This window comes from Lithobates pipiens, unplaced genomic scaffold (assembly GCF_037356315.1).
Source record: "Lithobates pipiens isolate NorthernLeopardFrog02 unplaced genomic scaffold, aLitPip1_a1.2 Scaffold_18, whole genome shotgun sequence".
NCBI classification, from domain to species: Eukaryota; Metazoa; Chordata; class Amphibia; order Anura; family Ranidae; genus Lithobates; species Lithobates pipiens.
Window position 1 is genome coordinate 492,287,341 of NW_027507758.1, and position 25,179 is coordinate 492,312,519.

Here is a 25,179-nt window from a genome sequence, read left to right on the forward strand (position 1 = left end):
GACGAACAGCCGATGTTCGAGTCGAACGTATGTTCGACTCGAACACGAAGCTCATCCCTACTCATGAATAATATTAATTTTGTTTTTCGTCAGATCTCTATAATAATTTTTATAATTTTTGTTTCTTTTTTTTATTTTTATCAAGATCTACATTTTTTTTTTCTAGTACTCTCCATAATATTATTTCTCATTTTATGGGTCAAGTTACCACAACAAAATTATTATCTTGTATTTTTTAACCTCAAGGAGGTTGGTTGGTGTTGATGTCCCTTGTTAATTTGACATTGTATTTAGGAAATGTACGTGCCTACTCACAAACAAACTGTCCTTTTTTAAAGCGGGAGTCCACCGGGACTCCGCGTTTTTTTTTTTTTTTTTTAAAAGCCAGCAGCTACAAATACTGCAGCTGCTGACTTTTAAATAGTGACACTTACCTGTCCAGCGCGCCCGCGATGTCGGCACCCGAAGCCGATCGCTCGCTCAGCTGCCGGGTCCCGCCGCCATCTTGGGTATGGGAATCAGGAAATGGAGCCTTTCGGCTTCATTTCCCGGTTCCCTACTGCGCATGCGCGAGCCGCGCGGCGCAATCCGGACGGTCCCCGCTGCCTCTGGGAGCTGTGTGTTTCCCAGCAGGCAGCGGGGCACTTGCTGAAGGGGGCGGGCGCTTGCGGAACGGGGGCGTAACGTACGCCCCGTTCCGCAGAGAGCTAGCCCGGAAGTGGGTGCAGTTACCTGGATTATCCAGGTAACTGCACCCCCCTCCCCCCTGAAAGGTGCCGATTGTGGCGCCGGAGGGGGGGGGGGATTCCGATGAGCGGAGGTCCATTTTAGGGTGGACCTCCGCTTTAAGTAAAGCACATAGGCAAGTATTTCTGAAAAATAAATAGCCATTTATTCTGGGGCATAACAAAATAAAGAGGAAGGCAACGCTTGAGAAACTGCTGAAATTGGCGAAGACTTTGTACTCCAGGGCACACATCAACTATTTGCCAGCCAAAATTGGTGGCCTGAGTAGTCCATATAATAGTGAGCACAATCTGGTCCAGGACTACAAGAGCCTGCATCTTTTGTCAGACCAGACTGAACCCAGGCCATCACTCTCTGGTCTTCCTTACATGCTTCCTTCCAGGCTGTGGCTCTGGTGTTGGAGTTGTGGCAGGAGGTGGAGGAGGAGGACCATGGTTCAACTCACAAACGTGGCTTTGGCTTGTGAGTTCACCCCTCAACCCCTTATTTAGGGCTTGCAAGATCACTTCCTCACATAAGAGGCGTTGGCCCTCCTCCATTTACAGTATTTTGCAGGCTGCCATGTAGGCATAGTCTTCTTGAAGCCTGGGGGGGGGGGGTTCTGAGGGCCACAGTAGCCTTCAGAAATATACCAAGTGCTGCCTCCTCCAGATTACTCCTCTTCCTGGCACTTTTTTGTGGAAGGCCGAGGGGAGAGACCTGGGATTCAGGCACGCTGCTGGGCCCAGCCACCTCCTGGCTGCCACTTTCCATGGCCTCCTCCTGGCTGAGACTTTCCTGTGTATGAAAAAGAGACATAGTTTTCTTTTTTGGTGAAATTAGTTATCAAAATTTGTAATTTGTAAACCAGAAATATTTTGAAGAATGCTATACCTGACTCAAGCTGGGCTACTCCACATGTTGCTGCCTGGAAGTACCAGGTTGGTCGCCAGAAGCCTCAGCTGGGGGGGGGGGGAAGGAAGACTGGAGAGTGCTGGCCTGGGTTCCCAATGGTTTGACAGAAAATGCAGTCTGTCCTAGTACCACAGCCTGGGTACATAAATGTCATCTGCTGCTCCTGATCTCAGGGAATCCTGGACCTTCTTGCACTCCGTATTATAAGTGCTCCTCATGCCACCAATTTTGGATGTTAAATACGTGATGTCTGTCAAGGGGATCACCGGCTTCACAAATTCAAGCAGTTTCTCCAGCGCTGCCTGTCTCTTTGGATTGTTATTAAACGGGTGGTCCATTTTCTCTGCAAGACACAACACAAGACAAACCCTAATGTCAGGCTAAACTCTCCTAATCTTGACCCAATATAGGCCGCAATCTATAAGCAGTATAGGCCACTGATGCACCAAGTTAAAATTGTACCTTCCTTATAACGATCTTCGCTTCCGTTACTCCGTCCTTCGCTCACAGATCGTACGTACGACGCACGCGTGTTACGTGGATGTTGTGGAAGAAGAATCTAATTTCACCAGTGAAAGTGCCCAGATCCTCATCGGGGAGAGAATGGGGTGCAATCGCAATTTCGAAAATATAAAGGAAGACATCAATGGTGTTCAACAAATAATGAAGAACATCACTGATGTTTTAGGCACAATATAAAATACACATAAATTGTAGTTTTATTGTGTATGTTTTTTAAAAGCCAAATTTTGAATATTCACACGATGTGTCAACATGTGCTATCTGCCATCACGGCATATCAATGTACGTATTTTGTGGGTGCAACCCCTTCCTCACAACTCAATTAGGTGAGAGGAAGGGGTTGCACCCCCAAAACATATCGATTGATCCCCCATGTTGACATTAGGCATGGGATCAGGCGGGAAATCCCCAGTTTGAATGCTAATTTGTGTGCATCTTCAAAATTTGGCTTTTACAGGGGTGACATCACCCCATCTGATGAAGGCAATATCAACACAGTTTGGACATACTCATGTCTGATATTTCCTGAGTTGTGAATGTTATGCTTTGAAACATGCCTGTTTAACCAAAAAAAGGATATTTACAATGTTTACATTTTTTTTTATATACCAAAGATGTTGATTTGTTCCAAAACCCTTTTCTAACGCACATGTGAATGTGCTTTGAGTAAAATGTTTTCTACTCAACAGTGCTACACCACAGCTTTTTCTTTCAATGCTCAATAGGAAAATTTGTAGCAAGTTGTTTTTTACAGTGACAATGGGGGTTAGTTACAAAAGGCAAATCCACTTTGCACTACAAGTGCACTTTCAGTGCAGTGTCAAGTGCACTTTTACAGTGCAAAGTGGAATTTCCTTTAGTAAATAACACCCAGAGTGCTTTCTAATTTTCCACAATCAGGCCATTTTCGTAACTCGTAAATTATGAATATTTTTGTCAGTAATGCATTACATACATTAACAACAAAACAAGGTGTGTGTAGCAGACTAGTGATGGACGAACTTCGAACGGGACGTTTCGCGAACGCGGCCGATAGTTCGTGAACCGTAACGTTTGTGGCGGGCCCCATTGACTTCAATGGGAGGTGAACTTTACAAACCTACAGGTCAAATTTGCAGCCACAAAATAATTACTAGCTGTGCACACATAGTCCCACCACATGGCCAATGACATAACACATGTATGAGGTGAATCTGGGATCGATAACTACAAGCATTCTTTTTTTATATGTGAAAATGTGACAATTCAGGACCGTGGAAGGCATGAAGGCAATGGAGGAGAGGGAAGGTCAGGGTAGGCAAAGAAGAGGGTGCAGGAGATGATCACCAGCAGCGTGACATACAGCAATGACACCTGCACCGTGATAGAGAGCACTGACATCAGCAGCGTGACATACAACAATGACACCTGCACCGTGATAGAGTGATCTGACACCAGCACCATGATAGAGAGCAATGATATCAGCAGCGTGACATACAGCAATGACACCTGCACCGTGATAGAGTGATCTGACACCAGCACCATGATAGAGAGCACTGACATCAGCAGCGTGACTTACAGCAATGACACCTGCACCGTGATAGAGTGATCTGACACCAGCACCGTGATAGAGAGCACTGACATCAGCAGCGTGACATAAAGCACTGACACCAGCACCGTGATATACAGCACTGACACCAGCACCGTGATATACAGCACTGACACCTGCACCGTAAGCAGCCCCAGGAGTAAGTCAGCATAGCACAGGGATGGTGGGAGCCCCTCATAATGAGCATAGCACAGGGATGGTGGGAGCCCCTCATAATATGCACATCAGAGGTACAGCCCCAGGAGGAAGTCAGCATAGCACAGGGATGGTGGGAGCCCCTCATAATAAGCATAGCACAGGGATGGTGGGAGCCCCTCATAATATGCACAGCAGAGGTACAGCCCCAGGTGTAAGTCAGCATAGCACAGGGATGATGGGAGCTCCTCATAATGAGCATAGCACAGGGATGGTGGGAGCCCCTCATAATATGCACATCAGAGGTACAGCCCCAGGAGGAAGTCAGCATAGCACAGGGATGGTGGGAGCCCCTCATAATAAGCATAGCACAGGGATGGTGGGAGCCCCTCATAATATGCACAGCAGAGGTACAGCCCCAGGAGGAAGTCAGCATAGCACAGGGATGGTGGGAGCCCCTCATAATGAGCATAGCACAGGGATGGTGGGAGCCCCTCATAATGAGCATAGCATAGGGATGGTGGGAGCCCCTCATAATATGCACAGCAGAGGTACAGCCCCAGGAATAAGTCAGCATAGCACAGGGATGGTGGGAGCCCCTCATAATAAGCAGCCCCAGGAGGAAGTCAGCATAGCACAAGGATGGTGGGAGCCCCTCATAATGAGCATAGCACAGGGATGGTGGGAGCCCCTCATAATAAGCAGCCCCAGGAGTAAGTCAGCATAGCACAGGGATGGTGGGAGCCCCTCATAATAAGCAGCCCCAGGAGGAAGTCAGCATAGCACGCGGATGGTGGGAGCCCCTCATAATGAGCATAGCACAGGGATGGTGGGAGCCCCTCATAATATGCACAGCAGAGGTACAGCCCTAGGAGGAAGTCAGCACAGCACAGGGATGGTGGGAGCCCCTCATAATAAGCAGCCCCAGGAGGAAGTCAAGTATGTGCAAGTATTTTATACGTGTATTACACAACTATATACTGCACACCAAATAGTACACCTATACCAGTCCTTAAGGACCTTTGTGGAACTAGTAGGTTGTGATTAGCAGACTGTACCTCACTCAACCCTATATACTGTAGTACACTATACCTTACCAGTCCTTATAAGGACCTTTGTGGAACTAGTAGGTTGTGATTAGCAGACTGTACCTCAGTCCCTATACTGATAAAGGACTACTGCAGCAGAAGGGCAGAAGTCAGCAGTAGTACACCTCAAACCTATATATTGTGGACCTATACCAGTCCTTAAGGATTAGCAGACTGTACCTCACTCAACCCTATATACTGTAGTACACTATACCTTACCAGTCCTTATAAGGACCTTTGTGGAACTAGTAGGTTGTGATTAGCAGACTGTACCTCAGTCCCTATACTGATAAAGGACTACTGCAGCAGAAGGGCAGAAGTCAGCAGTAGTGCACCTCAACCCTATATATTGTAGACCTATACCAGTCCTTAAGGATTAGCAGACTGTACCTCACTCAACCCTATATACTGTAGTACACTATACCTTACCAGTGATTAGCAGACTGTACCTCAGTCCCTATACTGATAAAGGACTGCTGCAGAATAGGGCAGCAGTCAGCAGTAGTGCACCTCAACCCTATATATTGTGGACCTATACCAGTCCTTAAGGATTAGCAGACTGTACCTCACTCAACCCTATATACTCTAGTACGCTATACCTTACCAGTCCTTAGAAGGACCTTTGTGGAACTAGTAGGTTGTGATTAGCAGACTGTACCTCAGTCCCTATACTCATAAAGGACTACTGCAGCAGAAGGGCAGCAGTCAAGTATAATATTCTTTCTATATTTGGAAGAAAGAATATTATACGTGTACAACCCTATTACCATACCAGTCCTGAAAAGGACCTTTGTGGACCTAATAGTAACAGTTACTGATTAAACTGACTGTCCCTCACTGCCACACACAGCTTCCTGCCTGTCCCTATTTAAACTGACAAAACACAGGCTTCTGCAACAATAACTTGAATAGCACTCAAAACTATATCCTGTACTACTACACCATACCAGTCCTGAAAAGGACTTTTGTGGACCTAATAGTAACAGCTAATGATTAAACTGACTGTCCCTCTCTGCAACACACAGCGTCCTATCTGTCCCTCTCTCAGCACTGACAAAAGACAATCTGCTGTAACAATGACTTGAATAGCAGTGCCTCAAACCTATATCCTGAACTACACCTATACCATACCAGTCCTTAAAAGAACTTTTGTGGACCTAATAGCTAGCGATTTGGGTCACTGCAGTCTCTCCCTGCTCCACACAGCAACCTCTCCCTATAGTGACAGTAGAAAGAATGTAAAATGGCCGCCGGATCGGGTCTATTTATAAGTTAGGGGGAATGTCCAAGTGTCCATGTGCTGTAATGTCTCAATTGGCTGTCCTGTACCACATGATGGATGTGTCATCATAGGTCAAAGTTCTTTTACACAGTAAACACGTAAGTCCGCCGGACGAACAGCGGCAATAGTCCGCCGATCAGGCGAACCGTGAACAGCCGAAATCTGCTGCGAACCGACCGCCGGGCGAACAGTTCGGCCATGCCTATAGCAGACCCACAATATAATAATAATCTGCTGAAGAAGAGATCGTCACCTCATATTTCAAATAAATTACATTTGCACTATTGTTGAAAATGTCCAAAAAGAAAAGCCCAATGGAGAACCTAGGAGACAGCTAAAAGAAACCCAGGCAGTAAATCAAAGGAAATCTTCTTTCAGTTTAATTTAACAAATTTAGGATAAAATGTTTCTTAAACAGTTTCTGGCATATCAATGGCCCCTCGCCTGCAAAGTACTCGACATACTTCTGTATTACTTCGTGGGTGCTTTGGGGGGGGGGGGCAAGCCAGGATGGCCAGCTTTAAGCGCCGTCAGGGTTTGTTGTTGAAGTCTGGCATCAGGCCTAACTGAATTTCTCCTTAAAGTGGTGTTCCACAGAAAAAAAAAATCATTAAAATTCCTAAAAACAAAATTGGATTTTTTTTTAACCCACCTCTAAATGCTTGTTGCTAGGGGGTCCCTCGTAGTCTGCCTCCTTCAGTGCCTGGGCTGGTGACATCACTTCCCCTCGGCAGAGGAAGGGCTCAGCTCTGCCCCCTCCCTCCTGTCACGTGTCCCAGATGACTGTGCGGCCAATCATGGTGCGTGGTGCCGCTCGCGCATGCGCAGTGGGTGCCCGGCTGTGAAGCCAAAGCCGGGTGCCCACAGTTAGAATGCTGCCGCCACTAAGCAGAGGGGGGAACGAGCAGGGCTTCGTTCCTCTGCATCGCTGGACCCTGGGACAGGTAAGTGTCCGATTATTAAAAGTCAACAGCTGCAGTATTTGTAGCTGCTGACTTTAAATTTTTTTTAAGGGGAACTCCTCTTTAAAGAGTTGTGTAGAATGCAGAATGCAAGGATTATCTGGTTAAGTTTATATTCCGCCATGTTGATTGGTGTAAGAAATAGGCGGGACTGGCTGGCCATTATCCCAAAAGAGTTCTCCATCACTTTTCTGGCTCTGGCCAGATGGTAGTTATAAACCCTCTGGTCCGGGGTGAGGGTCCTCATGGCTTCAAAACGATCGGCTGGTCAGAACAAACTAACAGAAAGCACCGAAAAACAAAGGCCAGAACTGAAAAACAGAAACGAGCGGACAAGAACGCCCTGAAAATCAAATACATAATAGAAATACGAACAAGCACAAACTGAAGAGCAGGAATGATCGGAAAAGCAGGAGGCTGAAAAGTGCGAATCATCTGTCACCAAACTTCTACTAACACGAGATTAGCGGAAGGAGCCCAAAGGGTGGGGCACTTGGTATTGAACTTCCTCTTTCTAGTGCCATCGTACGTATTGTACGTCACCGCGTTCTTGACCTTCACAAATTCCGACCAACTTTGTGTGACCGTGTGAATGCAAGACAAGTTTGAGCCAACATCCGTCGGAAAAAAAACATGGATTTTGTTGTCGGAATGTATGATCTTGTGTATGCGGCATTAGTCCTTTAACCGCCGTATTGCCATTGTACGTCAGCACAATGGCACAGGCAGGCATAATCACGTACATCTACGTGATTGCCTTCCAGCGGGTGGGCGGTCCCATCGGACCCCCTCCCGCTGGTTACGGCGGTCCGATTCGGTCCAGGAGCGCTCCGTGATGAGGGGATGGCCGTTCGTTTTCGGCCACCCCCTCTGGATCGCTCCTGGCCAATGAGAAGCTTCCTCCCCTGTGTATTGTTTACACAGGAAGGAGGAAGTGATGTCATTCTCCTCGGGGCGGTCTTTTTGACCGGACTACGAGGAGAAGAGTAAAAGTAAGTCTGCACGAACACTACACTGACATGTAGGTACACACAGGCACACAAACCCCCCCCGATCCCCCCCCCGATCGCCCCCCGATCCCCCCCCGCCCCCCCTCCCCCCCCAGTCACAGTGTCACTGATTGCATTGATCATTTCTTTACTGATCAATGCATTCAGTGTCAGTTGTGACAGTAAAAACTGTCAGGACAGTTAGTGTTAGGTCCAGGGTAGCCCCCTATCACCCCCCAATAAAGATTTAACCCCCTGATTGCCCCTAGAGTTAACCCTTTCACCCCCTTTTGCCAGTGTCACTAAGCGATCATTTTTCTGATCGCTGCATGTGTCGCTAGTGTCGCTAGGTAGCTAGTTATTTTTTTAGGTTCACCGCCAGGTTTTTATATCGCTAGGTACCCCGATATACTACCCAATAATGTTTTTAACCCCCTGATTGCCGCTAGTTAACCCTTTCACCCCCTTTTGCCAGTGTCACTAAGCGATCGTTTTTCTGATCGCTGCATTAGTGTCGCTACAGTCGCTAGGTAGCTAGTTATTTTTTTAGGTTCACCGCCAGGTTTTTATAGCGCTAGGTACCCCGATATACTACCCAATAATGTTTTTAACCCCCTGATTGCCGCTAGTTAACCCTTTCACCCCCTTTTGCCAGTGTCACTAAGCGATCATTTTTCTGATCGCTGCATGTGTCGCTAGGTAGCTAGTTATTTTTTTAGGTTCACCGCCAGGTTTTTATATCGCTAGGTACCCCGATATACTACCCAATAATGTTTTTAACCCCCTGATTGCCGCTAGTTAACCCTTTCACCCCCTTTTGCCAGTGTCACTAAGCGATCGTTTTTCTGATCGCTGCATTAGTGTCGCTACAGTCGCTAGGTAGCTAGTTATTTTTTTAGGTTCACCGCCAGGTTTTTATAGCGCTAGGTACCCCGATATACTACCCAATAATGGTTTTAACCCCCTGATTTCCGCTAGTTAACCCTTTCACCCCCTTTTGCCAGTGTCACTAAGCGATAATTTTTCTGAACGCTGCATCAGTGTCGCTAGTGTCGCTAGGTAGCTAGTTAACTAGGCTCCCAAAAAGTCCCCCACATGTGGTATCCCCGTACTCGGGAGAAGCAGCAGAATTTATTTTGGGGTGTAATTTGACTTCTGCCCATAGCATGTGTGAGCAATATATCATTTAGTGACAACTTTGTGCAAAAAAAAAAAAGTTTGTAATATTCCCGCAACTTTTGGCAAAATATAAAATATTCCATGGACTCAACATGCCTCTCAGTAAATAGCTTGGGGTGTCTACTTTCCAAAATGGGGTCATTTGGGGGGGTTTTGTGCTATTTTGGCATTTTATGGCCTTCGAAACTGTGATAGGTAGTGAGGAGTTAAATCAAAAATTTGCACCCTTAGAAATCCTGAAGGTGGTGATTGGTTTTCGGGGTGCCGTGCGCGACTAGACTCCCAAAAAGTCCCACACATGTGGTATCCCCGTACTCGGGAGAAGCAGCAGAATGTATTTTGGGGTGTCATTTCACATATAACCATGGCATGTGTGAGCAATATATCATTTAGTGACAACTTTTTGTAAAAAAAATTTTTTTTTTTTTTTTTTGTCATTATTCAATCCCTTAGGACAAAAAAAATAAATATTCAATGGGCTCAACATACCCATCAGCAATTTCCTTGGGGTGTCTACTTTCCAAAATGGGGTCATTTGGGGGGGGGGTTGTACTGCCCTGCCATTTTAGCACCTCAAGAAATGAGATCGGCAGTCATAAATTAAAAGCTGTGTAAATTCCAGAAAATGTACTCTAGTTTGTAGACGCTATAACTTTTGCGCAAACCAAAAAATATACGCTTATTGACATTTTTTTTACTAAAGACATGTGGCTGAATAAATTTTGCCCTCAATGTATGACTAAAATTTAGTTTATTCGATTTTTCTTATAACAAAAAGAAGAAAATATCTTTTTTTTTCAAAATTTTCGCTCTTTTTCCATTTATATCGCAAAAAAAAAAAATCGCAGAGGCAATCAAATACCATCAAAAGAAAGCTCTATTTGTGGGAAGAAAAGGACGCAAATTTCGTTTGGGTGCAATATTGCATGACCGCGCAATTACCAGTTAAAGCAGCGCAGTGCGAAATTGCAAAAAGACCTCTGGTCCTTAAGGTGTTTATTGGTCCGGAGCTGAAGTGGTTAAAAAGTAACATAACCTATTGTAGGCTGCATACCAGAGTATCTCCAATTCCACTGTAGACACCAATCCCAGCTCTACTGAATGCAAGAACAACCAGCCTACCTGGCTGTTTCTTCACAAGCCCACCCAGCTGCACCATACATCTCCCAAGACAAGGGAAAGGAAAGATTAAGCACAATGCTGTCTTCCGGAAAGGCTTGCTACATGCGGCAGTCTCTCCCCCTGTGAATCCCTAGGTGTGCTTATGTACTCACACTGTCCTCCTTGCTTTGCTGCTTCTTAGGCAAGATTCCCCCCAAGCTCCAGCGCTGAGACAGAGCCCCCCTCCCCCCCCAGACCAGGGCTTCCCCTCCAAGGTCACCGGCAGTCTCCTCAGCACTCCATCTTTCACCCAACTCCCTGCTAGTCTGAGTCATCCATATTTAAGGGCTGGCTCAACCACCCTGCCAGGCCCTTTGCCTAGGTATTGGCCAAGTTCCCCTAAGTATGCAGATCAACCCTCTTGGCTTCTGCCCATTAACTTCTTGAAATTTCTCTAAACCTCTAGAACCAGGGGGAAGCACCAGACACCAGCATGTCTAAGTCACCCAGCCTGACTTGCAATACACCCTTGACCCAATTTAGACTCGCAAGTTAACTATGATCAAAATGTAAATTTGCCTACACTCCACTAGTAGCACACTGGAGGGTGCTACACAAAGTACATCCCTTTGCTCTCATGCTCAAAGCCTCTGGGCTCAGAAGAGGCCCTTGGTTCATGCCTGCATGAGGGTTTTAGGGTCTCACGGTTGTTACCTTCTAGGCTGTACTGTTTGCCCAGTTTTTAATCCACAACATTGTAATGTGGTGCAAACGTATTCAGTCCTTAGACCAATTTATTGCTTCCAACCCCAGGGCAGGGTATGGTGGATTTCCAGTTCAGCACTGGAGATAGGGAGGAAACCCTTTCCTTTTTTCATTTGTGGAAGGTTCTCACAATGGATGCAAGCCTGTCAGGCTGGGGTGCAGTCCTGGACACCCTCTTGGTGCAGAGGACATGGGAGTGAGAGGAATCTCACTCTCCCATCAAAATTCAGGAACTCAGAGTGATTCAGTTGTCCCTTTAATGCTGGACTCCAGTTTTGTACAGCCATAGCCTACATCAATCACCAAAAGAGGCACCAGGAGCTATGTCTCTCAAAAGGAAGCAGAAGTGATCCATTCTTGGGCAGAACTTTACATTCTGGCACTGTCCACCTTTCACATACCTGGCATGGAATATTGTCAGGTGGACTTTCTCAGTCATCAGTGTCTGGATCCAGGGGAAAAGGCCCTCCATATGGAGGTCTTTCAAGCTCATTGCCACATGTGACGGACACCAGATGTGGATCTTCACATTTAGCAATAAAATGGACAGCTTTTTTTTTCACCAGGTCCAGGGAACCTCAAACAGCTGCAGTAAAAGCTGTAAAAGTAAAAGTGTTGCTGTGTTTCCCACTCCTTGGTTGGACTACTTTTGGACATCCAAGTTGTAAGGATTTAAAGAAACCTGTATCCTGTATTATATGCTCAGGAAAATTAGTTTTACTTACCAGTAAAATCTGCTTCCTGGAGTGCAGTACAGGACCATCCTTCTGTTCTCTAAACTGAAGCTAGCTTGGAGAGTAAGGGGATATATGGGGGATATCCAAGCAGCTTTTTTCCACTGTCCAATCACCTTGATGCAGCTACATATAACCCAGATGTAAGAATTTAAAGAAGCCTGTGTCTTGTACTGTACTCCAGAAGATGGATTTTACTGGTATGTCAAAAATTCTATTCTAGGTATTTAGACCCCATTAGGGGGCATTTACTAAACATTTGCAAAGCATGTACAAAGCTCAGTCTAGCTGCTTCTAAAAGCATCTTGAATTCTGCTAAGCACTTGGTAAAACTACAGCTAGCATTTCGTTATTCAGCAATCACAAATTGGAACTAAAGGGAGATAAGGGGTCTTCATAACGGCTTCTCAACACTTTTTAAAAAGATTATTCAGTTTGCTATATACTTGCACAAAACTTGTAGCTCTTTTTTTCAGTAATAATGTGACTTCTCAGATTGGCCTGTCTCAGTTGATGTTGCCCAAACATAACATCGTTTGCCCCCCATACTGGATCATTGCCATCGTGCAGCCCAGTTAGACCATCTGTACTAGAGAGAGGCAGTGCAGCCACCATGAAACTGGAAAAATCCTTAGGAGAATGCTTTCCTTCCACCAGCTAATTTCCCTCTCCTTAGGTGTTTTATATTCTGCAACTGTTTGTACTTTATGATGCTTCTTCACGCTGTACTTTGTATCCACAGTTTCACTGCACAATGGAATAAAATCCTTTTTTATCCAGCTAAATTTGAAGTACTGCATGCAAATGTGGCTTTTCAATTGTTTTGTCCTTACAGGCAGATATGGGACAGTTGCTGATTACTATAAAAAACATATAACACACATTACAGTGCATATTAACAAATGCTATGCCCTATATAGTTTTAAAGATTATCTTATTTATCAGGCAAACCCTATTGGTGAACATTTACTACAGAGCTCTAAGCCCTTGTACACACAGTCAGAGATTCAGATGGAATGTGTCCAATCGGACCGTATTGTCGGATAATCCGACTGTGTGTGGTCTCCATCGGACTGTTTCCGTCGGAATATCCAACGGACCAAGTTTTCCAACTTGTCTATAAAATTTTCCGACAACATGATCCGATTGGACTTTGTCCGATCATGTGTAGAGAATTCCGATTGGACAAAGTGCCACGCATGCTCAGATCACATTCCTAAACCAAAGCTATTGGCTACTAGCCTGAACGTAGTCCCATCCTAACGAAATAACGTCATCACGTTAAGTACGATCGGATTTTCTGACAACTTTGTCCGACTGTGTGTATGCAACAGTTTCAGACAAAATCCGATGGATTTGGTTGTCGGAATGTCCAACCATGTGTACAAGGGCTTACTGTTTCTAAGAGCATCTATTTGACCACAGAATTCTGCTAAATAATTGTTAAAGCAATTGCTAATATTTCTGTATTTAGTGATCACAGACTGGAATGAAAAGGAATTTAGAGGGCATCATGAAAGCTTCATTTTCAAAGAGAATGTACAGCATTGATTATACTTTCTTTGTTTAGGGTTAAAAAAATAAACTTTAAATGCTTATTTTTTAGCCAGCTAAACATGAGGTATTGTGTGTGAATTTTGCATATTTACTTTAGCTTTTCACCTCTTTTAATCTTACACCCCTTTCACACCAGGGTGTTTTGCAGGCGCTATAGCGTTAGAAATAGCGCCTGCAAACCGCCCTAAAGAAGCTGCACCATTGTGTGTAGTGTGAAAGCCCCGAGGGCTTTCACACTACAGCGGTGCGCTGGCAGGACGTCAGAAAAAAGTCCTGCCAGCAGCATCTTTGGAGCAGTGAAGGAGCGGTGTGTTTACCGCTCCTCCACCGCTGCTCCCCATTGAAATCAATGGGGCAGCGCTGTAATGCCGCCGGCAAAACGCCGCTATTGCGGCGTATTGCCGGTGGTTTTAACCCTTTTGCGGCCGCTAGCGGGGGTAAAAACGCCCCGCTAGCGGCCGAAATGTGCCGCAAATCCGGCGGTAAAACGCGGCTAAAAATAGCGGCGTTTTACCGCCAACGCAAAGGGCGGTGTGGTGTGAAAGGGGTCTGACAGACAGAAGATTTACAGGCAGATGGGTTGCAGGCAGATATGGGACAGTTGCTGATTACGGTAAAACATACAGTGTAAAAACCATATAAGACACATTATAGCGCATATTAACAAATACTAAGGATCTGTACAGAGAGGATTTTTTTTAAAAAACCTTAAAGTAGATAGGCAGAATGTTAAAAAATTTAATTAAAATGCTTATTTTTAGCCAGCTAAATATGAGTTATTGCGTGTTGCATATTTACTTTAGCTTTTCACCTGTTTTGTTCTTACAGGCAGATGACTTGCAAGCAGATATGGGACAGTTGCCAATTATAGTAAAACATACAGTGTAAAAACCATATAACAATATGTGTTATAAAACCATATAACACACATTGCATATTTACTTTAGCTTTTCACCTGTTTTGTTGTTACAGGCAGATGACTTACAGGCAGATGACTTGCAAGCAGATATGGGACAGTTGCCGATCACGGTAAAACATACAGTGTAAAAAACATATAACACAAGTAACACTTACCCCCGAAGTAGCGGCTGATTATTTTTGGGCTTACCGTTACCTTCTTGACCTCGTGTGCGTCTAGGGGTTTCCCGTGGTAGATGGCCCAATGAACTGCAGAAACTGACACTGGATCCGCTTTAGGGATTTTTATTTGCATAACGTTGAACAAAACACAGTATCTCAGTAGGGAATAGAGGGTATAGGTAGAAAAGCTCAGGGACTCTTGGAACTGCTGACACTTGAATGTCTCTCTGTATGCAATCCAACGAATAGCCATTCGCAACTGGATATTACAACTATCGGATAAATCCCCTTTTGGTGAATTTAGCAACCCACAGGTGATTCAGATAAAGCAAAGTCTCTGCCACAGACTTGGTTGTTGAACTTTAGAAAGAAAAGCCTCTCTCACAGAATTGGTTGTAACTGATGGATGAAATTAGAGAACTCTCATATGGTACCAGTATCTTGAAGCCGGTCCGGCGATACTGTACGAGTGTGGATTCACGTGGTGTCCTTTCCAGCTTAGGTTCCAGGCTCTTGCTGAGCAGTCCACCTTGTGCGTGGCCCTCTTCTGAAGAGTCCTCCCCTGGTTGCGCTTTCAGATGCTGGGCCTCTCCAAAACTGAGACGGCACCAGACCACCTTGGAACCCTCCTTCCAGTTACTGTGCCTCGGGCTAGCCAGCCCAGAGACTAGGAAACGGATGCATCCGCACCCCAGGCCATGGGGGCCTCTGGGGGCTGACCAGGAGAACCAGGACCATGGAGTAAGAACATACTTCTGGACCGGAACCTCGAACCACGTGACCTCAGTACCCTAAGTACCCTTTCCCAGAATACACAGCGAGACTACTCACCCACTGATTGGTTCCGAGAAAGATTAGCACCCAATGCATCCAACCGAACTGCGTTCCAATGCCTGTCAAAGGTGACATCCACACCTATTGCCAGGCAGAACACAATACAGTCCAGCCAAAATGCTATGGCTCTGTACAGAGAGGATTTTTTTTAAACCTTAAAGTAGAACTATAGGCAAAACCATTTATTTTTATTTTGATTTTGACTAGAGCAAGGGAGGGTTATTAACCCTGTCAGATTTTCTTTTTCGCCATCTGTGTTCCATTGCAGAGATTTCCCTTCACTTCCTGTCCCATAGCCAAACAGGGTGGGAGCTGAAATCCCAGTAAATTAAGGGAATTTCTTGGGGACACCCAGGTCATCAAAACTAGTGCACCCATTGGAAGAGTTTCTGTCTATTGGTTTTCTGGGAACAACCCAATATTTGGGATTTTCTTTTACTTTCACTTTCATTGATAATGGCAAACATGACTAATAGAGAAGGCAAATCTCCCTAATGGGGCACAGACAGCAATACAAGCCGACAGGTGTTCTAATCCCTCTCCACTCTCTCCAAAGCAAAATTAAAAGTTTTGCCGTTAGTAATACTTTAACTTTTTAACGTTTCTAAGAGCATCTAATTGACTGTAGAATTCTGCTAAATACTTGTTAAAGCAACAGCTAATATTTCTGTATTTAGTGATCACAAACTGTAATGAAAGAGAGCTTAGGGGCATGAAAGAGAATGTACAACATTGACTATATTTTCTTTGTTTAGGGTTAAAATATGAAAATGCTATTTTTTTAGCCAGCTAAATATGAGTTATTGCGTTGAATGTTGCATATTTACTTTAGCTTTTCATCTGTTCCACTCTTACAGGCAGATGAATTACAGGCAGATATGGGAGAGTTGCTGATTACGGTAAAACATACAGTGTAAAAAACATATAACACACATTACAGTGCATATTAACCAATGCCGAAGCTCTGTACAGAGAGGAATTTTTTAACCTGAAGTTTTGAAGATTATCATATTTAGCAGGCAAACCCTATTAGTGAACATTTCCTACAGAGCTCAGTCTAAGGCCGCGTACACACGGGCGGACTGTTGGCTCAACTTTGTCCGCTGAACAGTGTTTCAGCGGACAGTCCGCTCGTGTGTGGGGCTTCACCGGACAGTTTCAGCGGACAGTTTGACGAACAAAGTTTTTCGGAAATTCCGAAAAACTGTCCGCTGAAACTTTGTTTGAGCGAACAGTCCGCCCGTGTGTAGGCCACTTTCGAAATGAGCAAACTGTTCCCGCTCGGAGGAAAGTCTGCTCATTACGAGCGCGTCTCCAGGTAGGCGGGGCCCGCGAAGGAGACGTCGCGGGCCCCGCCGCCTGGAATGGACTTAAAGGGGAACCCCAACACCGAAAAAAATCGGCGTGGGGGTCCCCCCCAAAGTCCACAACAGACCCTTGTCCGAGCACGCTACCCGGCCGGCCAGGAAAGGGGGGCGAGCGAGCGCGCCCCCCCTCCCGAGCCGTACCAGGCCGCGTGCCCTCAACATGGGGGGTGCCTTGGGGAAGGGGGGGCCGCGCGGCCCCCCCACCCCAAAGCACCTTGTCCCCATGTTGATGAGGACAAGGGCCTCTTCCCGACAACCCTGGCCGTTGGTTGTCGGGGTCTGCGGGCGGGGGGCTTATCGGAATCCGGGAGCCCCCTTTAATAAGGGGGCCCCCGGATACCGGCCCCCCACCCTATGTGAATGAGTATGGGGTACAATGTACCCCTACCCATTCACCTGTAAAATAAAAGTACCCAAAAAAAAAACACAACACACGAGATAAAATATTTTATTGCACAGCTCCGGGGGTCTTCCGTCTTCGGGGGTCTTCTCGCCGGACTCCTCCGCTATCTTCGTGTAGCTCTTTTGCTAGCGGAGGAGTCCGGCTTTCTTCCTCCCCGCCGCCGGCCTCTTCTCCCGACTTCGGGGGTCTTGTCCCCCTCTTCGGTTCTTCTGCCGGGCCACCGCGCCTTCTTATAGCTCTTTTGCAGGCGGTGGCCCGGTCTTCTGTCGCCGCCTTCCGTTCTTCTGTCGCCGCCTTCGGTTCTTCTGCCGGGCCACCGCGCCTTCTTATAGCTCTTTTGCAGGCGGTGGCCCGGTCTTCTGTCGCCGCTGTCGCCGCCGCCTTCCGTTCTTCTTCTTCTTCTTCTTGTTCTTCTTCTTCTCCAGGAGATGTTGACACGTCGCTCTCTCCGGCCGGAATGCCAGAGCCGCGCTGAGCGGCCACTTATATAGTGACAATGGGGCGGTGTCACATGGTATATGTCACATGGGTTGGTCACATGGGTTGATGTCACATGGGGACTATGACATCGTAAGGGGGCGGGGTCACCATGTGACCAACCCATGTGACATATACCATGTGACACCGCCCCATTGTCACTATATAAGTGGCCGCTCAGCGCGGCTCTGGCATTCCGGCCGGAGAGAGCGACGTGTCAACATCTCCTGGAGAAGAAGAAGAACAAGAAGAAGAAGAAGAAGAACGGAAGGCGGCGGCGACAGCGGCGACAGAAGACCGGGCCACCGCCTGCAAAAGAGCTATAAGAAGGCGCGGTGGCCCAGCAGAAGAACCGAAGGCGGCGACAGAAGAACGGAAGGCGGCGACAGAAGACCGGGCCACCACCTGCAAAAGAGCTATAAGAAGGCGCGGTGGCCCGGCAGAAGAACCGAAGAGGGGGACAAGACCCCTGAAGACGGAAGACCCCCGGAGCTGTGCAATAAAATATTTTATCTCGTGTGTTGTGTTTTTTTTTTGGGTACTTTTATTTTACAGGTGAATGGGTAGGGGTACATTGTACCCCATACTCATTCACATAGGGTGGGGGGCCGGTATCCGGGGGCCCCCTTATTAAAGGGGGCTCCCGGATTCCGATAAGCCCCCCGCCCGCAGACCCCGACAACCAACGGCCAGGGTTGTCGGGAAGAGGCCCTTGTCCTCATCAACATGGGGACAAGGTGCTTTGGGGTGGGGGGCCGCGCGGCCCCCCCTTCCCCAAGGCACCCCCCCATGTTGAGGGCACGCGGCCTGGTACGGCTCGGGAGGGGGGGCGCGCTCGCCCCCCTTTCCTGGCCGGCCGGGTAGCGTGCTCGGACAAGGGTCTGTTGTGGACTTTGGGGGTACCCCCACGCCGATTTTTTTCGGCGTTGGGGTTCCCCTTTAAGTCCATTCCAGGCGGCGGAGCCCGCGACGTCTCCGTCGCGGGCCCCGCCTACCTTGACACGTGCTCGAAATGAGCGGACTGTTGCCTCGTGTGTGGGCGAGTCCGCTCATTTCAAAAGTTGCGCGGACTTAGTACGATGAACAAAGTTTGCCGTATTTGTCCGCTCAAAAAGTGCCGTGTGTGGGCGTGTTCGTTCATTCAAAAGTTTGAGCGGACTGTTTGACGAACTTAGTTTCGGCAAACAGTCCCCGCGTGTGTACGCCGCCTCATGCTGCGTACGCACGATCTGAATTTCGGCCCGCAAAAGACCGATGAGAGTTTTTTGTTGGACAATACGACCGTGTGTATGCTCCATCGGTCTTTTGCTGGCCGAATTCCGGCCAGCAAAAGATTGAGAGCATGCTCTCAATTTTTCAGTCGAGAAAAGTTCCTACCCAAAAATGCGATCGTCTGTGGGAATTCCGACATGCAAAATTCCTACATATGCTCGGATACAATTCGATGCATGCTCGGAAGCATTGAACTTCATTTTCTCGGCTCGTCGTAGTGTTGTATGTCACCGCGGTCTTGACAGTCGTAATTTCAGCAAACTTTTGCGTGACCGTGTGTATGCAAGGCAAACTTGAGCGGAATCCCGTCGGAAAGCCTTCATACCTTTTCCGACGAGAAATCCGATTGTGTTTATGTGGTATTACTGTTTCTAGGGCTGGATTCACACTTATGCATTTGTTGGTGCTTTTTGCAGATTTGCACTGCAGTCCATTTAACATGGTTTCCTATGGAACACGTTCTGTAGTGCAAATATGCAAAAAGCACTAAAAATGCATAGGTGTGAATCCAGCCTAAGAGCATCTATTTGTCCACAGAATTCTGCTAAATACTTAAAGCAATGGCTAATATTTCTGTATTTAGTGATCACAGACTGGAATGAAAGGGAGTTTAGATGGCATCATGAAACCTTAATTTTCAAAGAGAATATACAACATTGACTATACTTTGTTTAGGGTAAAAAAAATAAAATTTAAATGCTTATTTTTTTAGCCAGGTAAACACGAGGTAATGCATGTGAATTTTGCATATTTACTTTAGCTTTTCACCTGTTTTAATCTTACAGGCAAGTGGGTTGTAGGCAGATATGGGACAGTTTTTCTGCCATCTGTGTTCCATTGCAGAGATTTTTCTTCACTTCCTGTCCCATAGCCAAACAGGAAGTGAGCGTAAATCCCTGCAAAGTAAGAGAATTTCTTGGGGCCCCCCAGGTCACCAGAACTAGTGCCCCCATTAGAAGATTTTCCCTCTATTACTTTTCTGGGGACAACCCAAAATTTGGGATTTTGCTTTACTTTCACTTTCAATGATAATGGTAAACATGACTAATAGACTAATCTCCCTAATGGGGGCATGGACAGCAAATAAAGCTGACAGGTGTTCTAATCCTTCTCCACTCTCTCCAAAGCAAAATTAAAAAGTTTTACCTTTTACTTTTACTTTAAGTTTTAAAGATTATCATATTTGGCAGACAAACCTCATTAGGGAACATTCACTACAGAGATCAGTCTAATGCCACGTACACACGACCAGACTTTTTGACAGCAAAGGTACGACAGAACGAGTCCGTCGGACAATTCGATCGTGTGTGGGCTCCATCGGACCTTTGCTTGTCAAAAATCCGGCGGACTTTAGAAATAGAACATGTTTTAAATTTTCCCACCGGAAATCCGCCGCACCGAGAAATCCATTCGTCTGTATGCTAGTCCGATGGACAAAAACTAACGAAAGGGCAGCTATTGGCTACTAGCTATGAACTTCCTTATTCTAGTCCGGTCGTACGTCATTACATTCGAATCTGTCGGACTTTGGTGCGATTGTGTGTGGCCAAGTCCGTTCATTCGGAAAGTCAGTTGGAACTCCGCCGAAAATCCGTCGGAAAGACTGTCGGACCTAGTCCCTCGAAAAGTCCGGTCGTGTGTACGTGGCATAACTGTTTTTAAGAGCATCTAATTGACCGTAGAATTCTGCTAAATACTTGTTAAAGCAACAGCTAATATTTCTGTATTTAGTGATCACAGACTGGAATTAAAGAGAGCTTAGGGAGCATCATGAAAGCTTAATTTTCAAAGAGAATGTATAATATTGACTATATTTTCTTTGTTTAGGGTTAAAAAATAAAAATGCTTATTTTTAGCCAGCTAAATATGAGTTATTGCGTGTTGCATATTTACTTTTGCTTTTCACCTGTTTTGTTCTTACAGGCAGATGACATACAGGCAGATATGGGACAGTTGCTGATTACGGTAAAACATACAGTGTAAAAACCATATAACACACATTACAGTGCATATTAACAAATACTAAGGCTCTGTACAGAGAGGAATTTTTTAACCTTAAGTTTTGAAGATGATCATAGTTAGCAGGCAGACCCAATTAGTGAACATTTACTACAGAGCTCAGTCTAGAGTGCACCTATAGGCCGTGAGCTGGTGTTTATTTAGGAATAATAAAAATGGTACAGTATGCTAAATGGAATTTACTACTTAGCAATGTAAGGACATTTTCATATATGAAAATACTGATATACCAAAGATGTTGATATAACTTTTTGTTCTTACAGGAAGACAAGGAACAGTTGCTGGATATGGTAATCTAAAATATACATTGTAAAAATCTATACAACACACAATATAATGCATATTAACAAACACTAAAGCCTCGTACACACGGTACGATTATTGGACAACCGAGCGTCTGATTTTTGTCAAAAGGGCGTGTGCCAGCATCTTGTCTTGCATACTCGCGTTACACAAATTGTCACGCCATAAACACAAACGTAGTGACGTACTACGAGTGCCAACCTTTGGGCCCCTTCTGCTAATTTTGTGTTTGGTGAGCATTGTTTCCGAGCATGCACATTTGTATTTTTGACTTTTGTGTGACGGATTTCTGTACTGACCATCTGAAAATCTGATGTGGAGCTGTCGTTTGACAAAAATTTACTAGCCTGTCATACAACATTTGTTGGCCGAAAATTGGAAAACAATTGTTGAAAGGAGCGTACTAACAGTAAGAACTTTGCACAACAGCCTGTCAGATGACAACCCCCTTCTGATTTTGGTACCGTCTGTACAAGCATAAGGCTGTAAGAGCAGCATTTAGGGTTGGTTTACGTCATGCTCGCACATTAATCATACAGGAACCCACTGTGCATTCCTGTGTGATTCACGTGCGGTTCTGAGTGGTGCAATTTCAGCCCATTTATGTTGAATGGGCTAAAATCACACCATATGGCACCAAAGTAGTGCATGCACTACTTTTTAAAATGCACTGAAATTACCATGGAATCCAGTGCAACTAGACAAGGCCCTGCCTATCCATGGTCTTTCTGCCCATGACAAATGCAGCACTATCCCTGTAGGGCTTGCAGATGACTAGTTTCCATACTCCTGCACAGCCAGGCAACAAGTTTTTTCCACATTAATCCAGACACAAGGAATAGTCTTTGAGCTTGGTATTTGTTGTTTATTAGGGGTAATAACTTGGATGGGGAATAGGATTTACGGGATGCCCAGCTTGATTGCAACACTAACAGGGACAACTTCCTCCCTATGTATACGGTCCAGAACTGTCCTCCTTCCTGGACACTGACAGTCTCTGATGATCAAAAATGCAAAAGCCCCTTAAGGACTAGGAACTCTTATGCCGCGTACACACGACCGGACTTTCCGGCAGACTAGGTCCGACGGAATCAGTCCGTTGGACATTCCGATCGTGTGGGGGATAATCTGATCATTATTCTTAAAAAAATTCTGACGGACCCAGAAATAGAACATGTTTCAAATCTGTCTGACGGACTCAATCCCTATCGGGAAAACTGTTCGTCTGAATGCTGGTCCGATGGACCAAAAACGACGCAAGGGAAACTATTGGCTACTGGCTATTGAACTTCCTTTTCTAGTCCCATCTTACATCATCACATTCAAAACAAACAGACTTTCAAATGGACTTTAGTCCGCCCCTGTGTGGTGTGGGCAAGTTCGTTTGTTCGTAAGACCATCGGAACTCTGTCGAAAGTCCGTCGGAAAGACCATCGGACCTTTTCTGCCATAAAATCCAGTCATGTGTACGTGGCATTAGTCATACCGGAGTATCTCCAACTCCACTGTAGACACTAATCCCAGCTCTACTGAGTGCAAGAACAACCAGCCCACCTGGCTGCTTCTTCACCAGCCCACCCAGCTGCTACAAACATCTCCTAGGACAAGGGAAAGGAAAGATTATGCACAATGTTGTCTTCCTGAAAGGCTTACTACATGTGCCAGTCTCTCCCCCTGTAAATCCCTAGGTGTGCTGATGTACTCACACTGTCCTCCTTGCTTTGCTGCTTCTTAGACAAGATTCCTTCTCCCAAGCCAGCGCAAGCTCCAGCCTGAAGCAAAGCCCCCCTTCCCCCACCCCCCCAGACCAGGGGTTCCCCTCCAAGGCCACCGACAGTCTCCTCAGCACTCCATCTTTAACCTAACTCCCTGCTAGTCTGAGTCATCCATATTTAAGAACTGGCTCAACCACCTGCCAGGCCCATTGCCTAGGGATTGGCCAAGTTCCCCTAAGTATGCAGATCAACCCTCTTGGCTTCCGCCCACTAACTACTAGAAATTTCTTCAAACCTCTATAACCAGGGGGAAGCACCAGACACCAGCCCGTCTGAGTCACCCAGCCTGACCTGCAATACACCCTTGACCCAATTTAGACTCACAAGTTGACTACGATCAAAACATAAATTTGCCTACACTCCACTAGTAGCACACTAGAGGGTGCTACACAAAGTATGTCCCTTTGCTCTCATGCTCAGAGCCTCTGGGCTCAGAAGAGGCCCTTGGTTGGTGCCTGCATGAGGGTTTTGGGTCTCACGGTTGTTACCTTCTAGGCTGTACTTTTGCCCATTTTTAATCCACAAGCATATTGGTGCAAGCATTGGTGGTGCAAGCACATTCAGTCCTTAGACCAATTTATTGCTTCCAACCCCAGGGCTGGGTATGGTGGATTTCCAGTTGAGCGCGGGAGTTAATGAGGAAGCCCTTTCCTTTTCAATTATGGAAGCTTCTCACAATGGATGCAAGCCTGTCAGGCTGGGGTGCAGCTAAATATGAGTTATTGCATGTTACTGTTGCATATTTACTTTAGCTTTTCGTTTTTTTTGTTCTTACAGGCAGATGACTTACAGGCAGATATGGGACAGTTGCTTATTACGGTAAAACATACAGTGTAAAAACCATGTAACACACATTACAGTGCATATTAACAAATACTAAAGCTCTGTACAGAGAGGAATTTTTTAACCTTAAGTTTTGAAAATGATCATAGTTAGCAGGCAAACCCTATTAGTGAACATTTACTACAGAGCTCAGTTTGTTTTTAAGAGCATCTATATGACCGCCAAATTCTGTTAAATACTTGTTAACCACTTAAGCCCTGGACCATTTTGCAGGCCAAAGACCAGAGCACTTTTTGCGATTCGACACTGCGTGGATTTAATTGACAATTGTATGGTCGTGCGACGTGGCTCCCAAACAAAATTGATGTCCTTTTTGTCCCACAAATAGAGCTTTCTTTTGGTGGTATTTGATCACCCCTGCAGTTTTTATTTTTTGCGTTATAAACAAAAAAAGAGCCACAATTTTGAAAAAAACGCATTATTTTTTACATTTTGCTATAATAAATACCCCCCCAAAAAAATCTAAAAAATTTTTTCCCTCAGTTTAGGCCAATTCATATTTTTGGTAAAAAAAAAAAAAATCACAATAAGCGATTATTGATTGGTTTGCGCAAAAGTTATAGCGTTTACAAAATAGGGGATAGTTTTAAGGCATTTTTATTAATACATTTTTTTTTTACTAGTAATGGCAACGATCAGCGATTTTTATCATGACTGAGACATTATGGCAGACACATCGGACATTTTTGACACATTTTTAGGATCATTGTCATTTATACAGCAATCAGTGCTATACAAATGCACTGATTCCTGTGTAAATGACACTGGCAGTGAAGGGGTTAACCACTAGGTGGCACTGTAGGGGTTAAGTGTGTCCTAGGGGCGTGTTTCTAACTGTGGGGGGGCGTGGCTGTGTATGACACGTCACTGATCTCTTTTCTGATTACACAGAACAGAGATCAGTGACACTGTTACTGAGATGCTTGTTTACATTAGCATCACCCCGTTCTTCCTCCCCATGAGGCGATCGTGGGTATCCCCGATGCGAACGAGTCCACGGGACCCGCGATCGGACTCATGGAGGTTCCGACCGGCGCGCCAGTGTCTACGGTGTTGGTCTCGAGTGAAGAAGTGCTCTGAGGAGCTCCAGGAGGGATCCATGCTGGATTCAAATTCCTCCATAAAAAGAAGCCAGGTCCACCCAGAAGTGGCACTGAGGCCTAAATTGGATGGTACCTGGGATCTTGTATCCAAAAGCACAAGGTTTTGCCTGTAATGCCTCTCTTTGTAGAGCTGGACCCCAGGAATCCAGGGCTTAGGTCT

The 25,179-nt window shown here is 45.7% G+C and overlaps 1 protein-coding gene across 1 annotated transcript in view; it reads left to right on the forward strand.

Moving 5' to 3' along the window:
- The window catches only part of LOC143988770 (apolipoprotein L6-like), a 74,208-nt gene that overhangs the window by 18,010 nt on the left and 31,019 nt on the right, over positions 1-25,179 (forward strand). The window contains exons 4-9 of the mRNA XM_077488604.1: positions 14,372-14,413; positions 14,516-14,572; positions 16,315-16,356; positions 20,900-20,941; positions 21,259-21,285; positions 23,851-23,892. Coding sequence (XP_077344730.1) covers positions 14,372-14,413; positions 14,516-14,572; positions 16,315-16,356; positions 20,900-20,941; positions 21,259-21,285; positions 23,851-23,892 — 252 coding nt within the window. The remainder of the gene's footprint in view (positions 1-14,371; positions 14,414-14,515; positions 14,573-16,314; positions 16,357-20,899; positions 20,942-21,258; positions 21,286-23,850; positions 23,893-25,179) is intronic.